Source organism: Vombatus ursinus, unplaced genomic scaffold (assembly GCF_900497805.2).
Source record: "Vombatus ursinus unplaced genomic scaffold, bare-nosed wombat genome assembly UNPS02009132.1, whole genome shotgun sequence".
In the NCBI taxonomy this organism is placed as follows: Eukaryota; Metazoa; Chordata; class Mammalia; order Diprotodontia; family Vombatidae; genus Vombatus; species Vombatus ursinus.
The window spans coordinates 12,866,187-12,885,771 of NW_020948910.1; the positions used below are offsets into that span (position 1 = coordinate 12,866,187).

The 19,585-nt window shown below is 39.9% G+C and overlaps 1 protein-coding gene across 4 annotated transcripts in view; it reads left to right on the forward strand.

The window, feature by feature from the left end:
* The window catches only part of MAP7 (microtubule associated protein 7), a 235,568-nt gene that overhangs the window by 40,081 nt on the left and 175,902 nt on the right, over nucleotides 1-19,585 (forward strand). For 2 of the 4 annotated variants that reach the window (XM_027850723.1, XM_027850725.1), the window contains exon 1: nucleotides 3,929-4,236. The exons of the other annotated variants lie outside the window; for them this stretch is intronic. In XM_027850723.1, the coding sequence (XP_027706524.1) occupies nucleotides 4,104-4,236 (133 nt within the window). In that variant the 5' untranslated portion in view covers nucleotides 3,929-4,103. Of the gene's footprint in view, nucleotides 1-3,928; nucleotides 4,237-19,585 lie in introns of those variants that run through there. 4 annotated transcript variants of the gene reach the window in all.

The window sequence follows — 19,585 nt, forward strand, 5'->3', positions numbered from 1 at the left end:
ATGTTCCAAAGGAATGACAAGGAGCAGCTAGGTGGCACAGTGGATAGGGCACTGCCCCTGGAGTCAGGAGGACCTGAGTTCAAATCCGACCTTGACATTTACTAGCTGTGTAACCCTGGGCAAGTCACTTAACCCCAATTGCCTAAAAATTAAAAAAAAAAAAAAAACAAAGGAATGACAAGACCTAACAATTGATTGGATAGGGGGAGTGGGAGAAAGTGAGGATAGTGGAACCCCCAACAGGAATAGAGTACTAACAACTCACATTTCTGTAGCACTTTCAGGCTTCCATTAGAATATAAGCTCCTTGACTGCAACGTCTGTTTATCTCTTTGTTTTTGTTTTCCTGGTGCTTCACATAGTGCCTGGCACATAGTAAGTGCTTAATAAATGCCTATTAACTTGACTCAATCTGAGGAAGAGGGGAGGGTTTGAGGGTAAAAGATGAGTCAGTTTTAGACGTGCTGAGTTGAAGATGTCTACAGGATATCTAGTTTGAGATAGGAAGCTAGAGATGTGAGACTGGAATCAGGAGATAAGTTAGGGCTGGACAAGTAGATCTGAGTCATCTGCATAGAGATGATCATTTAAGATGGTCTATGATAGAGCCTTGGGGGACCTCCAGGGCTAGCAGGCTTGAAGTAGATGAAGATCCAGCAAAGGAAACAGAAGAGAGGTCAGACAAGTAGTAGGAGGATGAGGAGAAAACAGTGTCACGAAAACCTAGAGAGGAGAGAGTTTGAAGAAGAGGGTGAAAGATAGTGTCAAAGGCTACAAAGAGAATAAGAACACTCACTCATTTAACTCATTTACAAGCTTTTGTGTTCCTACTGAATTCCCTGAGGTCAGACTCCATTTACCTCGAGGTGCCCTGGTGTTGAGTGAATAGCATTAAGGACAATGCTGATGGCAATTCTCATACTTCACAATTAAAACAAACCAGAATTCATCACCAGAACCCATTGTTGGCATTAAGATGGCAAAGAATCACCTATCATCTGGCACATTCTCCTGAAGCCTTCTTTGTGAAAGCTTGGAAATTAGCATAACATTCCTGCAAGTGGCAAAGTAAAGTGAAAACCACAAGCAGACTGGGTGTGGTGTTTAAGACCCAGTTCTGAGCCACTTGGGTGCAAGCTGATAAACTTGATTTCTCTATTGGAGTTTCACATGAAAGAGATTGTATCTTCTTCCACAATAAGTAGAGAGAGGGAAAGAGAAATGGGGGATGGGGGAGATACGTGTTCCTTGGAAGGTAGAGCATGAATAAATCAGTTTCTGCCTTCATGAGACTGATCTTTAGGTAAGCTAAATTGTCAAATAGCTTCTCAGTCTGATCCTGTGCTCCCCTCATAAAATGGTTTTTAAAACCATTTAAGCCACTTCCTTGAGAGTAAGAAGGAAAATAAATATTAAGTAGTGGCCAAGTGATTTGGATTCCTGTCAGCACTTAGCCTTTCAAATGCGATCTTGTCAATTTGAGAAAGTTTTCTCTCACTTCCCCACTAGTAATAGGTTGCGAATTTCCTTTTTATAGCTGAAGTGCAAGGAGATCTTTTTAACCTTACCTCTTCAAAAAATGATAGTGACTTTAGATCAGTAAAGAAATTAACCATTTCCTTGAAGCCAGGTCATTTCTAAATATAATCTGTCACTTAACTTGGGGCTGATGGAGGTTCTTCTACTTTCTTTATCCAATGAGCAGAAGTGGTATTTTTAAACATGCTTATTTTGTGTGTCATCCTGCTGTTGTCAGTATGAGTCTGACTGACCCTGTGGAAGAAGTGGATAAAAAAAGGTAGAAAAGAGTTCTGAGAAATCTGTTCATTTAGTGTGGATGGATGTGCTGGCAAAAGAAAAAACAGGTAAAAAAATTACTTCTATCAGCTTCAGAAGAGAAAAACATCTGACAGGGAAGCATAAGAAGGAAATAGGAATTTCTGAAAATAATAGATATCTAATTTTTTGAAAATGCCTCTTAGCCTATGTCTGATTGTCTCAGGGATGGGGGGAGGAAAGGAGGAATAGAATTTGGAACCCAAAACTTTTTTTTTAATGTTAAAAAAATTTTAACACATAATTGGGGAAAATATATTAAACTTTTAAAAAAGAAAACAGAAAAGCAACAAAAAAAGTGCCTCTCCCAAAGAAACACATTACACAAATGAACAAAACTTGGTCAGAAACTCAAGGCTGAACTTATCTCTCTTTCCTTGGACTCCAGGTTTAGTGGATATTAATTGAATCCTTAAGCCTCCCAAGGAATAGACTTTTGGAAACCATGAACTTCCAATCATCTACTATGTACCTAGTATTGCATTGGGCATTGTGGGAAATTAGAACAGAGAGATCTCAAAGTTCCCCTGGAGGAAAATTTCAGTCTATGGAGACAGAGAAAACATGCTCCCACAGTAGAACTAGGAAAAAAATAAAGCAGTGAATGAACTAGTACAAAAGTACATATAGTAAAACACTTCCTGATGAGAATGGTATTTTTACTGGTATGGAAAAACCTATATGGCAGATGTCATCCTGGCCCTCGAACACATTGTAGTGCCTACTATTGTATAAACTACACATACAAATAAATACTGAAGGGACTCATCAGAATATAATCATGGTAGTTTGGGGTGGTTGTTGTTGTTGGGTTTTTTTTTTTTTAAGTAAGAAACAGCGACTAAGGCAAGGATTCTCTCCACTTGAGAAATGTTGCAAAGTTATGTAATTTTCTCCTTTGTCTGAAAACTTCGAAAGGCACAAATTTTCAAATGTTCAGTGCTTTGGAGGAGGGCATAACTAGGGAATCCAAATGGAAGAACCTAGTTTTTCACAAGAAACCCCAGAATTAGTCCTAGTATTGTCTGCTTTAGAGATAAGAGCCCAAAGGGGAAACAAGTGAAATTTGGGTCAAGGGCCATGAATTGCCAGGAACACCCAGAATTGGCAGTAGCAGCTTTGCTTGTACAATAAGGGAAAAGTTTTCTGGATGAGCCCTAATTGTGTCAGGGTCTGCAGAATTAATTCATTCAATTCTGTTCCGTCAGCTTGACGTTGAAGTGCTCTGTATACATTCCAAGTTATGATCTATGTGGATATCAAGCAGAATCCATGTTCTGTTGGCCTTCTTTGGAGACCACTTTGTACTGGGTACACAACACAAATGTTCTACTTGACAGCTACTGGCAAACTTGAGTTTGTGGGGGAGGTTTGCCCATGTTTATAAATAGGGATGCCAGGAAGTCTTGGGTGTGACATTGGACTTGAGATGATGGGAGATGATCCCAGCCATGGTTTTGATTCAGCCAGGGATTTAGAGTGTAATAATTGAGTACCTGGCCAAAAAAAAAAAAAAAAAAAAAATCAGGCTCCCTGCCTGGAGCCCTTTCTCTTGACTGAATCCTCCCCTGCTTGTGTAAGCACAACTCCATCCCTCCTCCCATCCTGCTGCTGCCTCCGCTGCCACTGCCACCAATGCCACTGCTGCTGCTGCTTTGGGAAGGAAAGGAGCTGCCCAGGTTCACGCTGCTTTTGAGTTCCCAGGACCTGGCATTCCGGCTAGCCGCTGCCTTGAAGCTGGGGGAGACAGAGACGCTCCCAGCCCTCCTTTGATTAGGATATGTCAGGGTTGTCAGGGCAACTGTTAACGGGGGCGTATCATATTTTCCCCTCTTGTGTTGCGTGCTGAATATTTTAGTGAGCTGTAGCTGGAAGAAGATTGGAAAAGGGTGCTGCAGCAGGAAGGAGGATCTGATTGAACAGGTTAGGCAGTGGAGAGAGGCATCGGACCGATGCGCTGTGCCTTTAATCAGGGCTTTCCTTGAGAGTGCGGGGATGGGTGAATGTGGAGAGTGAGTGGGAGTGGGAAGGGGCTAGTGAGGGAGTTGGGGTGGGGGAGGCAGGTGGGGGGAACCACAGGCCCTCCGCCGCCGTGCGGATGGTAGTGTTTGTCAGCTGTTTGCACACTGTTTACCCGTAGGGGATCTATTACAAGTGCTCAAATGATCCGGCCGCTTAGGAGCTAGCAGCTTCACCCAGGCTGCAATTACATAAACATATATTTTTAATAACAAACAAACAAACCCACCCCCCCACGTGGCGGCGACATGCCTGGATCAGCTACTGCTATCCGACAAGAGAGGTTGAAGAAGACCAGTTCAAGGCCAAATCCCCCTGGTTTATTCACCATTAATGAGGAAGAGGAACAGCAAAAGAATGGAAATGCCAGAAGACTGAAAGGTATGCATGAGCTCTCTGTACAGTTCGGTCAGGTTGTGTACAGTACATTCCTGTTACACTGCCCAAGGCAGGCTGTTACCTACTGTACTTACACTGCATGCTGCACTGGGTAGTGTTTATGACCTAGCAGGATAGTTTGCCGGTGGACATTTCCACACTATGTACATTTTTTTTGAATTCGGAGAGTGGTACCTCTGCTCCTTCTTCCCTTCACTCTTGATTTTGTAGGTTTCAGAGGAGCCACTTTGTTGAACAAAGCCACATTCTTTGCTTTGAGACACTTATTTTCCAGATGGGTCTCCACTGATGGTTAATAATTGCACCATCGTGTCAGGAGGAGGTAATTTAAGTTGTCAAGGTTTGAAATAAGCAGGTCTCCACTTTCTTTAAAGGGATCAGATGATTTCTGTGTTGTTTTAAGGAGGGGAGTTTTAGGTAGAAGAATGGGAATTTGGAGTTTGTGGCAAAATGAATTCAACCTTATCTGGGCCAAGGATGGAAGGATAGTATACTGTGTTTCTGTACTGAAGTGTGCATTAAGAGTGGGAAAAAGAAAATGACATGAGTGAGGGGGTGGGGAGGGACTGAGGACAGTGAGAGGAGCAGCAGAGGGATGGTAGTAGCAAGAACATTTAACTTTTTTCAAAGAATGTTTTTATTTTATTTTTTCTCAATTACATGTAAAAATTTAATATTCATTTAAAACAATTTTTTAGTTCCAAACTTCCTTCTTTTTTCCCTTCCCAGTCTTCGGCGCCCTCCCCCCCAAAGGTAGGCACTTTGATATTGATTATACATGTGCAGTCAGAGCATTCAACTTTTGAGGATAACTTTTTCTAAATGTTTTTCTGGAAGGTAAAATTTGCTGAGTATGTGTATGCATGTAGACATATATGTGTGTATATATGGGTCAAGGAGGAGGGTTTGCTGCTCTTTACATAATGATGGAATATAACAGAAGCTCACCCAGCCAGTTGAGTCACTGTGTTCTGCATCATGTACAGCCCTTTCTTACAGTCAGGACTCCTAGAGTTTTAATTACCACATAGAGAAGGCAGCATTTCAGAATTGTGACTCTCATTCTTGAATTTTAAGTTTTTAGAATGTTAGCTCTATGCTGTGCTTCCCAACTAATTAGTGCTTCTTCCTCTGACTACATTAGGGATTGTCCCTCCGGCATTACCCTCAAGCCCCCAGCTTTTTGTAGCAATTAGTGTACTATGTATATTCTAGTTGTTCTGTCCCTGAGTTATCACATTTTCCTCTTACACTTACAGGGAAGAAACCTAGAGTTCTGGTGGGAAAATATTTAAGCAGTAGCGGACTAAGTGCTTAATCAGGACCCCATGTCTGAGGACTAGTGATTTTTCTGGTGGTTGAATGAATTGTAATCTAGTTTACAATAAGGCTCTGCTTTTTGCATTAGCACTGATGATTTTTGGTCCTTCAATTTAATCTTATTCAGTGTGTTCCTGTAACATATAATCTTATTACTATAGTCATTCTTATTTAATATCTGGCATGGTTTTATCTGGGGACTGACTCTTAATCTCCTTGCAGAATGACCTTAGTGATTTAACACTACTGTGAACAGAAGTTTATTTTCAGTCCCCTTGTTTGCCCTGGAGTTAGCAACATATTCTAGTTCAAATGGCTGTTGACAATGAACTAAGCCCTTTAAACTGTATTAGCAAATCATCTGGACACCTAGGAGTTGGTGACTTTCAAACTTAACGTTCATGTGGATTTTATGGGATTGTTCCCATGGGGTGTTTTTTAGAAGCATTCTTCTGATTTGTGGCTATTTTCCTTTGTGCGCCCTTGGGGTAGTGGTTCACGAGAATGGCACTTTTCATTCTTAGACTGTTATTATCCTTTTCTATAGGTTTTTTTCTCCTTGATACCCTCCCTTATTATTCTTATCTTTATCCATCTAGTTTGAAGGGGAAAGAATGAGAATATTAAAAAAAAAAGGAAGAAAACTACTCTCTACAAATATATCCTTTTTGCATTGATTGATGTATTATAGTAGTTTAGGGAAATAAGAGACTTTAATGGGGGAGGGGGTGCAGAATCTCCAGTCTTCCACTTTTTCCTCTCCTCTCCCCCAAAGAGATGGAAATTCACTGTTCTAGCAAAGAATCTTATACCTTTTCTTGCGCATTACAAGCTGGACCCCTTCTGAAGTGGTCTCTAAATGTCTTACAATGACTTAGTCCAGCAGATCTTTGAGTGAGTATAGAGAGGAAAAGTCTTGAGTATCTTATGTAAGTAAAGATGGGTATTCTCTGCATTAAGAGAAACAGCTAATTAGTCTAAGACTGCAGTTTCTGATTGTAACTATATGAAAGAGCTTGCTTGCTAGTCCATGGAGAAGTGACTTTATGAACTCTGGTATCTCCACTAAAGATGCTCCTGTTTTCACTGGCACTCAGTAAGGCTATGCCCCTAGATAATTGACACAGGACCATGGGATCAAAGATGTAGAGCTGGAAGGGACTTCAGGGGTTATCTAGTTCAACTCTCTCATTTTACAGATGAAGAAAATGAGGGTTCGAGAGACGAAGTGACTTGTTACTTTGCAGAAGGGGAAACTCTAAATCAGTGAGTTACCCTATGACAATGGTTTGGTGAAAATTTTCAAATATTTCCTTCTCCAGTTTGTGGCTGCTACTTGATAGACAAGTTTTTTGTTGTTGGGTTTTTTTTTTTTAATTCCCTGCTAGCTATTACCTGTACCTTTCCTCTGTCGCTCTTATAGGATGTTTGAGTTCTCAATGATAATTCTCAAAACAACAGACCCAGATAACCTAATGGGACTTTTTCTATGTACCTTTATTAAGATGAGTGATCAAAAACTTGTTTTCTTTTCTACCAATTTCCCAGTCTAGTCAGACAATCATGTCTAAACCTAGTTTTCGTGACTGAGATCTCTTTGTACTCTCAGTCCTGGGAAGGAAGAGGCACGATAACTAAATTGAAAATGCTAAAGGGCTTCTATCCAGGGATACATTGTGTGTCTGTTTTAATGATGAATTCTAGCTTTCCCAGGTAGCCTAAATGAAAGGAAACCACTTAGAATGAATTTTAAAAAGTAATGCTTCTACTATCTTCAGGGATCCCCAACTGACTGGCCTTAAAGGTATCTATCTCTACTTAAGGACTGCAACTGGACCTTTGATTTCAGTGGCCTAAGTAACTTCCTGAACTCTCTTGTAGAGGAAACTCCTGCTACCAATGCAAGTGGCCACCGTCTTTGTACCTTATGGTCTTAGACCTTGCCCAGTGACTTGTCTAGGGTCTTACAGCTAGGATGTCAGAGGTAGCAAATATTTCTGTATCTGATACTGACTCTATCTATTATGCTATATTGCCTTTCATTTTTAATTCATGGTGTCATTAGGGTGACTGGATATATACTTTGATGGGTGTTTTTATAGAGGCTACTTTAATTCTGGAATGAGAATTAGTTCTACCATTCAGGCAATAAACATGTAAATATTTCCCTGTCTTTCTTTTTCAAAAGAATCCCTTCTCAGAGATCCATGATTTCATCACTGTGCATATATCCTCCATCAATGTAGATTATACCCTTTTTTTTCCCCCAGTCTACAGGTTCATGAATTGCCCTAGCCCAAAAGATCCATTACCTTCTCAGGATAAGCCACTTTGAACTTAACTGGACTGTTCCTCAGACTACAATACCCATGATCCATCACTGTACTTGTATTCAACTTGGTTTAGGACTTAGGGATTCTGCAGCTGTAGCCTTGGTGAACTCAGTCGCCTTGAGCCCTAGTGAGGAGTCAGAGAAGGGCTGTAGCATATATATATTTTTAATCATATGACATTTAAAATAGCAACAGTTTGGTGTTGATGCATTGGAGCTTTGTTATTGTGCTTTTTTAGGGAGAAGAGGCGGAAAGGCTCCATATTGCCAAACTTGGGACTGAGTCTTATGGGTGTTTCTTTTGACATTTGAATAATTCTGAATGAATTGCAGAGTGGTCCTGACCAACTATGAATTCTACTGTGGGAGATGTGGCTTATAAAAATCAATAGACTCTTCTGAGTGCTTGTAAACTAGATTATAAGACTTTAGAGGGCAGGGACTTGTGGGTTTTTGTTTTTTAATCTTTTCATCTTACACAGTTCCCTGCTTATTTGTTTGTTGAACTGAATCAAGCAAATTGACCAGAACTCATGCCTCCACGTGAATGTTGCCTTTCAGAGTAGTCACTTTGTGAGGTTTCATTCTCAATCCAGTCATGCTGCCATTACCCAGATTATTTCCTTGTAGCTTGTTTTGGGTTGGCCTACAGAGTGAGCTGCACAAGAGATTAATTTAATTCAACATTTATTAAATGCCTTCTGTTCACCAGTGTCTGAGTCACGTGCAGTCTGGTGCACTGGAAAATTCAGAACCTGAGGTTTCAAATAATCAATAACTTTAACAAAATATTAAAATACCACCCCCCCATATGAAAGCAGTCCTCAAGGTGATTAAAAAGGCAGTTTCACATAAGATAAAACCAGGTAAAAGTCACCCGTAAGGAATTAAAAGCAAAGGACAAGGAAATTCCCTGGGGGGTGTCCAGAGCTTCCTCTAATATCTAGAGCTCACTTTCTTGCCCCAAGAACCTATAAATAGTCACTGCCATCAGGCAGCTTACATTTTACTATTTTTTATTGATTGATTGTTTTTTGGTGTAGGAATTCCCTGATCTGGAAATTCCCTCCTCAGCTACACATCACAACCTTTCTGTAACTTAGAGTCGTGCAGAGTCCCTGGGGTAGCAGAAGGTTGCAACTCGCCCATAATCGCATAGGCAATATGTGTCAGAGGCAGACCTTGAACCATGGTCATCTTGGCTCTAAGGCCAGGTAGCCCTATACTGTTCTAGGCTGCCTATCTTCTCATCTAATAATAATAACTAACATTTGTATAGCACTTACTATGTGCCAAGCACTGTGCTATGCACTTTATAATTATTATCTCATTTGGTCCTCACAACAACCAGTATCCCCATTTTACAGATGAGGAAACTAAGGCAAACGGAGGTAAAGTGACTGGCCTAAGATCACACAGCTGGTAAGTGTATGAGGCCATATTTGAACTCAGGTCTTCCTGACTCCAGGCCCAGAACTCTTATCTACTGAGACACCTAGATGCCCCAATCTATTCATTCCACCCCTCCCCCCATAATAAAATGCCTAAATCGATTACCTATTATATTTGCCAAGATTGTCTTTGTGTGGCTTTTGGCTGCTTCTGAAGATCAAAGCCATTTTCAAGGGATGAAAATTGATCACTCTTGAGCTTTTTTAAATGAATATACCATAGATAGTGAAGGCAATTCCGAAGGAGAAATTCTGGAAATGTTCTGAAGCATGGGCAGTAGTGGGTCCTTTTTTTTCTTATGTTATAATGACTTTAATTCTCCTTTGGCCAGCCAATGTGAGTATCATATTTAATAGGTGGTAGCAATTGACTACTGTGTTACTATGAATGCTAATCATTCTGCCTCCCCACCCCACCTTTTTGCTGTCAATCAATTAACTGCTAGTTGGATTGGGAAGAGTAGAATCCTGCCTCAAGATTGCAATGGAACATTTCCTGTGAAACTAGGTATTCTTTTCAATGTTGTTAAAGTGTTGTGTATTTCTGGAACCTGCAGTGACTTTTTTTTGGCTCACTCACTGAAAAGGTAGAGTTTCTTGCCTGTTAAAGCTTCCAAATGAAATGTTAGCTGCCATTTACCATTTATATTCCCATTGGACAGGTGATGATCCAGCAACTGTAATGCCCTCTTTGTAAGTCATGGGTCTTTTTTTGTTTGCAAAGAGGAGTCTTATGTCAAGAAGTGTGAATACCACTCTAGATTCATTCACACACAACATTTCCTTGTTTCTTTTCTTCTTTTGTCCTGTTGGACTCAGACTATTGTCTGTTTCCAGTGTCCTTATTTGTGCCATTTCGGGAACTAGGTAAAACTTTTTAGCAGGAAAATTTAACAGCTAATAGACTAAAATTATTATTTTTAAAAGAACAAGAAATTCATTTGATCCATTCTGTGTAAAGGAAATATTGAACCCAAAGTCAACTGGATAGCCCTACTTGTGAAGATTGGCTTAAATATAAACTTAAAAATTAGAATTTACAATCAGATGTTTGTTTGTTTATTTGTTTTTAAAGACAAATACTGTAGGGCATATCAGAGAGAACTGACTAACATAGTGCTATGTATTAAGAGATGGACAGACTATAGTACAACCCAAATGTCTCTACAACATACATGGCAAATAGTCAGCCACCTTTTCCTAGCAGACCTCCAGTAAGGAAGAACCTGTTCCCTCCTAGGACAATCCATTCTACTTTTGGAGAATGGCTACTTTTAGATATTAGGAAATTATTTTCCTTACCTCAAGCCCAAATATGCTTCCTTGCAACTTCTGGCCATCATGCCTAGCTCTTCCCTCTGGGGCCAAATAGAACAAATTTACTCCTGTCCATATCTCAGTCTTTCAGACATTTGAAGCTACATATCATGTCCCCCTCTAAGTCCTTGCCTTCTCCCCACTAAAAGCATCTTCAATTCCTTCAACAGATCCTATATGATATGATCATCAAGCCTTTTATTATTCTGGTTGTTTTCCTCTGGATGCTCTCCAACTTATCAACATCCTTCCTGAAATTTGGTACCCATGACTGAATGCAATATTTCAGATGTAGCCTTAACAGGACAGAGTACAGTGGAAATGTCATCGCTCTGCCCACCCACCACCCCCAGTCCCTGGAGAATATTGCTCTCTGTTGTAGCTGAAGATTGCTGATGCAGTGCTTTTTCTGGTGATACTGTATAGTACTCTTGACTTATATTGAGTTTACAGCCCCCTAAAATACTCAGACCTTTGTTAGTTAAACTACTGGTTACGTATGGCCTTGAGGTCACAGGTTCCCCACCCACGGGCTAGCCATTATTTCCTTATTGTGTACTTTTAAGGCTGATTTTTGAAGCTGAGTACAATTTTACATCTGTTTCTGTTAAATTTCTTCTTATTATATAGGCTCTCAATAAATATTTGTTGAGTAGATTAGTGAATAACATCCATGTTATTGCCTTTCTCTGTTCTGGTAAAGGAAATACTTAGTGGGTGCAAGTGAGTGAGTGAGGAGAAAGAAGGGGGAGTTGGGTGGCACAGCTGAGAGGGGACTGGGCCTGAAGTCAGGAAGACCTGAATTCAAATCAGGCCTCAGAAACTTACTTAAAGAAAGCAGTGTGAGCCTTCGCAGGTCACTTAACCCTGTTTGCCTCAGTTTCCTCATCTGTAAAATGAGTTGGAGAAGGAAATGGCAAACCACTCTAGTATCTTTGCCAAGAAAATCCCAAATGAGGTCCCAGAGAGTCAGACATGACTGAAATGACTAAACAATGACAGCAGCAATGTGCCAGGCACTGGGCTAAGTGCTTTACAAATATTATCTCAGTTGTTCCTTACGATGACCCTGTGAAGTAGATGCTGCTATTATCCCCACTTTAAAGCAAGGAAACTGAGGCAGAGAGACTATTAAGTGACTTGCCCAGGGTCATTTTGAGGCTATATTTGAACTCAGGTCTTCCAGACTCCAAATCCAACACTCTATTCACTCTGCCACCTAACTGCCCTCGTGGGGCAAGATAGGATTTAACTTGTAGCATAACCAGATTTTTTGTCTGTGAGAGGACTTCATCGTGCTATAATTGAAGTAAACAACTTTCTTAGACATATGTAGACCTAGTTATACTTGTGGAACCAGAATAGTTATGAGTGCCTCAACACCAGAAACAAATAAGATGGTAATGGTTTCCCGAATGATGACTTGTGGGTCCCATTTACTGGAAGGTTATGGTTTGTATTTGAATGGAATATCCATTTGCACTAAGATCAGCATATCTCTAAAAAGCATACTTAAATTAGATCCTCTGTTGCCTTTTTTGGCATAGGGGTAGAGGGGAGAATCTTGCTGATGTTCCCTTATCACGTCTTACAGTTAGCAGAAAATGATACCACATACAAAAGGTGACTTTTAATACAATCCATATTTCTTCAAATAATCTTGAGTTTTGACCTTGGTTTCCTCCTAGAAACCATCTAGATTCCAGGGCCATCAGCTGTATTTGGGGCTGTAATTAGATTTGCCAACTTTCAGGTATTTCAAACTAAAAGATAAGGTAGACACCTCATACTGCTCCAAAACCCAGGTCCATTGGTCCAACGCAGTAGCATGACTAGAAGTTAGGGAGTGGGACTAGACTAGACTTTTCAACTTTATTCAAGAGGCATTTTTAAAGCATCTTCTGTATGCAAGGCAGGCCCTGTGCCATGTGCAAGAGGTACAAAGAGAAAAAGAAAATAATTTCAAGCAATTTACATTCTTTTGGGGGGGGGGTATGATATATACACAATTTAATAAGTACAAAGTATGTGCAAATTAACACAAAGTAGTTTTAAGAGTTTAAGAGATTAATAACTGGGGGAATCATGAAAGGCTTCTTGGAGGCAGTGACAATTGAGCTGTCCTGTGAAGGAAGGCTGGTGGAGGTGGAAGACAAAAAGAAATGATACCTGGTTAGGTGGCTCAGTGGATTAAGAGCTAGGCCTGGAGTCAGGAAGACCTGAGTTCAAATACAGATTCAAACATTGACTAGCTGTGTGACCCTGGGCTAGTCACTTAACCTCGTTTTGCCTCAGTTTCCTCATCTATAAAATGAGGATGATAATAGTACCTACCTCCCAGAGTTGTTTTGAGGATCAAATGGGATGACAATTGTAAAGCACTTGGCATAGTGTCTGGCACATAGTAAGTTCTATAAATATTAGCTGCTGTTGTTGTGATTATTATCATTATTATTATTATTATTATCATTGGCAGACAAGACTATCTACTATCACTGCAGAGACTCCAAAGCTCAGGGTTCCATGGCTTAGTCTGCGTGTCCTCTTAACTGTCCTTACTGAATCATAGAATGAGGGGCTGAAAGAAAATTTTACAATGTATTCCAGGGGTTCTTAACCTTTGCATTCTGTCATGGAACCATTGGCAGTCTGGTGAAGTCCATCGTCCTCTTCTCATTATAATGTTTTTAAATGTATAATATAAAATGCATAGAATTGAAAACAAAGCCAAGTACATTGAAATGTGGTACAGTAAAAAAAAAAAAACAAATTTGTGATATAGTAATATATGTGCTTCTTTATTGATGCATTAAATAACAGAACAGTACATTTGAAAATACAGGGTGTCCCAAAAATCCTAGTGCAGTCTTAAGCTTTAAGCACTTAAGACTCTTGGAACATACTGTATAGTTAAGTTAAAGTTAAATTGTACTTTTAAAAGGGATATCACTGTGAAAGCTGTTGTTGCTTAGCTCAAATATTAAATTATTCAATATTAAAATATTCAATTATTAGTCATTATTAACATCACATTAATATTGAAATAATTAAAATATTAAAACTGTGGGATAGTGCTTGACAAGACAATTCATATGTTACGTTGCAGAATATGAGGAGAGATGATATATAAAGGGAAGCTAGAGAGGTGAAGTAAATACTTGCTCAGTTGCATGGCTGAAGGAGTCCAGGAAGGGTAGGTCGAGGCCCAGAACTGAGCAAGATGGTTAAAACTGGCCTAGTAAAGCCATTCATAGTGGTAGAACCCATTTTCAGGTGGAGAGAAGAAATGGAGTTAATGGCCCCTGGGGAGTGCAACTGGCATACCTGGAGGTGTCCAAGAAGTGATAATGTCCTTCATCCTAACTCAGTTTCTTACTAATGAAACATCTAGGTATATAATGTTTAATAATAAAAAACAATATTTAAAGAACAAAAATGGTAGCCAAGAAAACTAGGGCAAAGCTGTGGTGTCTGTAAACTTTCAGGATGCTATTGCTCCTCCCAGGGAGTGTTTTTAGTCACACACCCTCCCTCTTAGGACAACTGCCATTTCCTACCTCCCACTCACCCTCAACAGAAGGCAGGTCTTGCAGGGCTGGGACCATTTTTCATTTTATCTCTGTATCTTCAGCACCTAGCACAATGCTCCATGCATGTCGTAGATGCTTAGAAATGGCTGTTGCCCTGGCTTGGATTTTCAGGTCAGTGTTATTAGGTATAGACCAAATGTGCTCTGTGCCATGTAAATTAGTCACCACAACACCCTGTAATTTTGTGATGGTAAGTGAAGGGAAAGACATGGCCATTATGTCAGAGCCCAGTCCTGCCTCTCCTGCTTGTTGTGTTAAAGGTGATTATGGGAGTGAACCTTTTAAGCCCTGGGATTTACAGAGCTACTGAAACCTTTCTGGGTCTGCTGAGTCTCAGAATACATGCAGCACACCAGCTGTGATTCTTAGTGATCTTGGAAATCAAACCACAAAGAACTGTTTTCACCCCTGTCCCAGGTCAGGCAACTCATTTGCCTTTCCTTATTTTTTTCTGGTCTTTGAATCATATCAGAGTTAGGTTAGGGTGTCAGCCAGGGAAATAAGTGAAAATCCTAGGACTTAGATCATACTCATGTTTTTTACTTTAGTTGAATCTTAATCCATTCCCAATATCTGCAGTGATTTTTTCCCCCTAACATGCATACTGTCATCAACAGACCTTCTTATTGTGGGAAATCTTTATGACTTTACTGTAATGATATTTGTAGATAGGCTATTTCCCCCTTCAATTTCACTAACTTTTACTTTGATGGTATTTTCTCTTTTTCTTATGAACAAACAGCAGGTATAGAGAAACCACTTTGAGAAAAACATCAGCATATGCTGTGCTCTGGTGTATTATTTCCAGATAAAGGATGAATGTGGTAGTTGGGAGTTGCTAATACACTGGGGGAGATGGGAAATACAGATACGAAAAGTACTCAGGAAGCACTATGTTTTTCAAAGGCTTAGAACCTCACAATCCTAGAAGCTTCAGCTGTGTGTTGTGTGTGTGTGTATGTGTGTATGTATTGCCTAAGTACTACATAAAATGAGCATTTCCACATACATAGCAGAACAGAAAGAAGACTGTATGTAAAATTACAAATCTCTTATTTATGGCTAGCTTTTCTTTTAAAATATATAATAATTCAAGATATAAATTTCAAAGCTGCCCTGTTTGTCTATCTCTTCCCTTCCTTTTCCCCTTTCCTTTCCCCCTTTCCCCCTTTCCTTTTCTCTTTCCCTTCCTCTTCCCCTTCCATTTCCCTCAATCTCTCTTCCTCCCAATCCAACACCAATTTAAAATAAAACAAAATCCTTGTAGAAAATAGGTAGTCAAGCAAAACAAATTTCCATATTGGCCAAGTCCAAAATATCATGACATTCAACATCATCCCTCCGTCACTTCTCTATCAGGTGATGAGTGGCATGTTTCATCAGCCCTTGGTCATTTCATTGATCAGAATTATCAAGTCTCTTATAAAGTTGTTTTTCTTAACATTCTTGTTATTATATAACTTTTTCTCTGGGTTCTTTCCATTTCAATCTGCATCAGTTTATGCAAACCTCATGCTTCTTTGAAACAGTTTCTCTCATGCCAAATTACAGTATAGTAATATTCTGTTAAATCCATATACTATAATTTGTTGAGCAGTTCTTCAGTTGGTGGGCACTTTCTTAAATTCCAATTCTTTGCTATAACGTAAGGATCAATTATTCAGTATTCAGATGGAGTTGCTACCTTACCTTTAATAGGTCTTTATTGAGCCCAGAGAAATTTACTGATTACCCTTGAAGGGCTGTGGTGTCTAAATTTGGATTTGGGGACTGTAGTCACATCAGTGTTTGCCCTCTGATGGGATTACTGATTAAAGATGACACACTGAAGCTTGAAGCCAGGAATAATGTTTGGAGGTGGAGTTGGGAAGACCATTCATTACACATTCCAGGAACTAGGACTCTGCCCTGAACCCAGATCAGGTCCAGAGAAATAGTTACCCTTTCATGACAGTGTGACAGTGGCTTTTGTAATGAAGACCTTTGTTCAGTAGGTGCTGCGCTGAGATTACCAATTCATGCCATGTAAGGCCATTTCAGTCATCAGATTCTGGTCACTCTGAAATGACCTGGTTGATTCAAATTCCCATTCGAGAGGGAAAAGCTTCCATTTCCCTTAAGTTCTCAGACCTGCCCTGTCTCTCTTTGTGAATTTTTTTTTCTTATTGTATCACTACAACATGTTTGTTGTTCAGAGTGTTATGGGAGCACACCTTCCATTCTCAGGACTAGTCTTTTACTAATCTGTTACTACTATAAACCACTGAGTTGTGAACTAGAGTGCAAAAAATTATGTTGAAGAAACAAATCCTTTTTGGTCTTAAACTTACCCGGAACTATTTTTATTTTTAGTGTTACCAATCTTAAGAGTATTCCTCTTTGCATTGGGAAGCATTCTATGGCAAGAGATGACACTAGTTTAGCAAAATCCAACATGTAATTCCCTCAGATGCCCCACCCATTCCTGGGCACCTTACCCAGCCACCTTTGGAAATTCCCTTTTATACATCTCTTTTCTAATGTTGCCTTCGCTTCGACCTAGACTCTTTGTTTTCAGATGGTAGAAAAACAGGTTCCTCAGAATAGGTAGGTCCTTACTGTCAGATGTATGAAATATGCAAGGAGCCTTTGTGTTTGCAGGACCATTGGCCTAAGCTGGAATGAAGCTCAGAGACCATCTAGTTAAAATTTTGAGGACTGAATCTAGTTCCTTCCCTATAATATAAACATCAGCACTTAGAACAGTGCCTGTCACATAGTAGGTGCTTAACAGATGTTTATTGACTGTTATTGATTGACTTTGGGATAATGAAGTTTTTACTTTGAGGTTTCACATTAGACAAACGTGGACCCACATTTTTTGGTTACAAGATTGCACCAACCTCCAACTTACTGAATTTAAGGGCCCTAGATATACTTCATTCATGTTTCTTTTTTTTTTTCCAAGTTCTTCTTCCAACTTTCTTTTTTTCCAAATTGACCACTTGGCCATTTAAGTCCAATCTTTCCTACCCACTGATCATACCCAGTGGTATGTTTGAATGCGCTTTAGTTTAGCACCCTAGACCACGTTAGCATCACTTACAGGTTTCAGACAGAATAGTTTTAAAGTCAATAAGTATGACTAGAACTGCTTGGCTGAGATCTAAGATCATGAGATCATAGGCTCTAGAACTGGGAGAGACTTTAGAGGCCATCAGTTTTTACAGATGAGGAAACTGAGGCCCAGAGCCATTAAATGACTTGCACAAAGTCTCAAGCCTCAGAGGCAGAATTTGAACCCATTTTCTCTGAATCCAGAACCAATGATCTTTTGAAAGTCCCACATTGTCTCACTGCTTGATTATAAGAAGCACAAGCTTCTCTCCAATGAAAGAAGGTCTCCAATGAAAGGCCTTTGAAGGAAGGGAGAAAGTGAAAGGCTGCTATTACAAGGACCTGTAGCAATTGCTTTTTCTAATTAAGCTTCACAAGTCAAAATTGAAGGAAAGAAACAAGAAAGGAAGGAAAATGGAAATTTTTTTCCCCTTCTGATGTTAATTCGGGAGAAGGAAGAACACCAAGAATCAAGTTTGTTGGACTGCTTGGAGACAGACATCTAAAACAGGACCCACAGCAGCTTGTCCATGTGAACTGATTGCCTGACAAATTAGTATAATCGTCTTTTCCACGGAGATAACTCATTAGGACTTGGAGAGCTGTCTGTGTGCCTACCTTTCCCCCTGCTTTCTATATTGTTATTATCTCTTAGGCCATCAATGATGAGATTATGGATAATTATGTTTGTTTTGCTTTATTTAGGCTTTTTCCTCACTCTTGAGGGTTTTTTTTTTAAATACTGTTTGCTTTTTTTCATCACTATCTTACCCCAAATAGAACCCTCTGTTGTAACAAAATGAATACAATCAAACTAAACAAATAAACACATTGTAAGCCAAGTTTTTTCATCTGGAAAATGAAGGGGGTTGAACTAGAAAACCTCCCAAGTCTTTCCTCGACATGGAATTCTAGAATCTATGAAGTTTAGAACTAGAGACACGTGCCAAAAAACTCATTTCATTATATAATAAGATACAAGCTGTGGGGCCATGTACAATAGATATGAATGCCTTTTCTCTCGGTAGTTATGGGAAACCAGTGTTTCTGTCAAGTATTTTTTATTCTCACAAAAGTACCTTGGTCTCAGACACCAATTGGAGAGAACATATTTGTCTAATGCCCCTCTTCATTCACTACCTGGAACTCCTTTCCCATAACCCATGAGCTCAAAATCTTCATCTAATGCTCCTCACTGTCTTTCACACCCCCCTCACATCCAGTAGTTGGCCAGACTTGTCAATTTAACCTTTGTTACATCTCTTGAATAAGTCCCCATCTCTCCTCTTTTGCTGTTTCCACTCTACCCTCATCACCTCACACGTGGACTATTGAAATAGTCTGCCACAAAGATTGGTTGCCCCAACTTTCTCCTCACACGATTCCTTCCTTTACTCAGCTGTCAAAGCGATCTTCCTAAAGTGCAAGTCTGACCATGGCACTCCCTACCCCCTTCTCAGTAAATTCCAGTGGCTCTGTATTACCTCCAGGATCAAATATAAAATCCTCCAGTGTTCATAACCTGCCCCCTCCAATTTTCCAGTCTTCTTATACCTTGCACTCCCTGTCTCCCTCTCCCATGCATTTTTTAATCTAGTGACACTTGCCCTTTTGCTGTTCTTTGAACATCTCTCAACTCCAGGCAATTTCAGTGGCTGTTCCTCGTATATGGAATATTCTCTCCCTCTCCATCTCGACTTCCTACCTTCCTTCTGGGCCCAGGTAAAATCCCACCTTCTGCAGGAAATCTTTCCCAACCCCTCTTAATTCTAATGCCTTTCCTCTGTTGATTATTTCTATTTTATTCTGTCTATAGCTTGTTTGTACATAGTTATTTGTCTGTTGTCTCCCTCATTACGTCATGAGCTCTTTGAGAGCAGGGACTGTCTTTGACTTTTCTTTGTATTTCCAGCACTTAGCTCAGTGCCTGGTACATTTTATTGTTGTTGTTCAGTCAAATCCAACTCTTCGTGACCTCATTTGGGATTTTCTTGGCAAAGATACTGGAGTAGTTTGCCATTTTCTTCTCCAGATCATTTTACAGATGAGGAACTCAGGTGAACAGGGTTAAGTGACTTGCCCAGGGTCATACACTAGTAAGTAAATATCTCAGGCCACCTCTGAACTCAGGAAGATGAGTCTTCCAGGCTCTAGGCCCGACAACATTCTATCCACTCCACCACCTAGTTGCCTCATGGCAAGCACTAAATAAATATTTATTGACT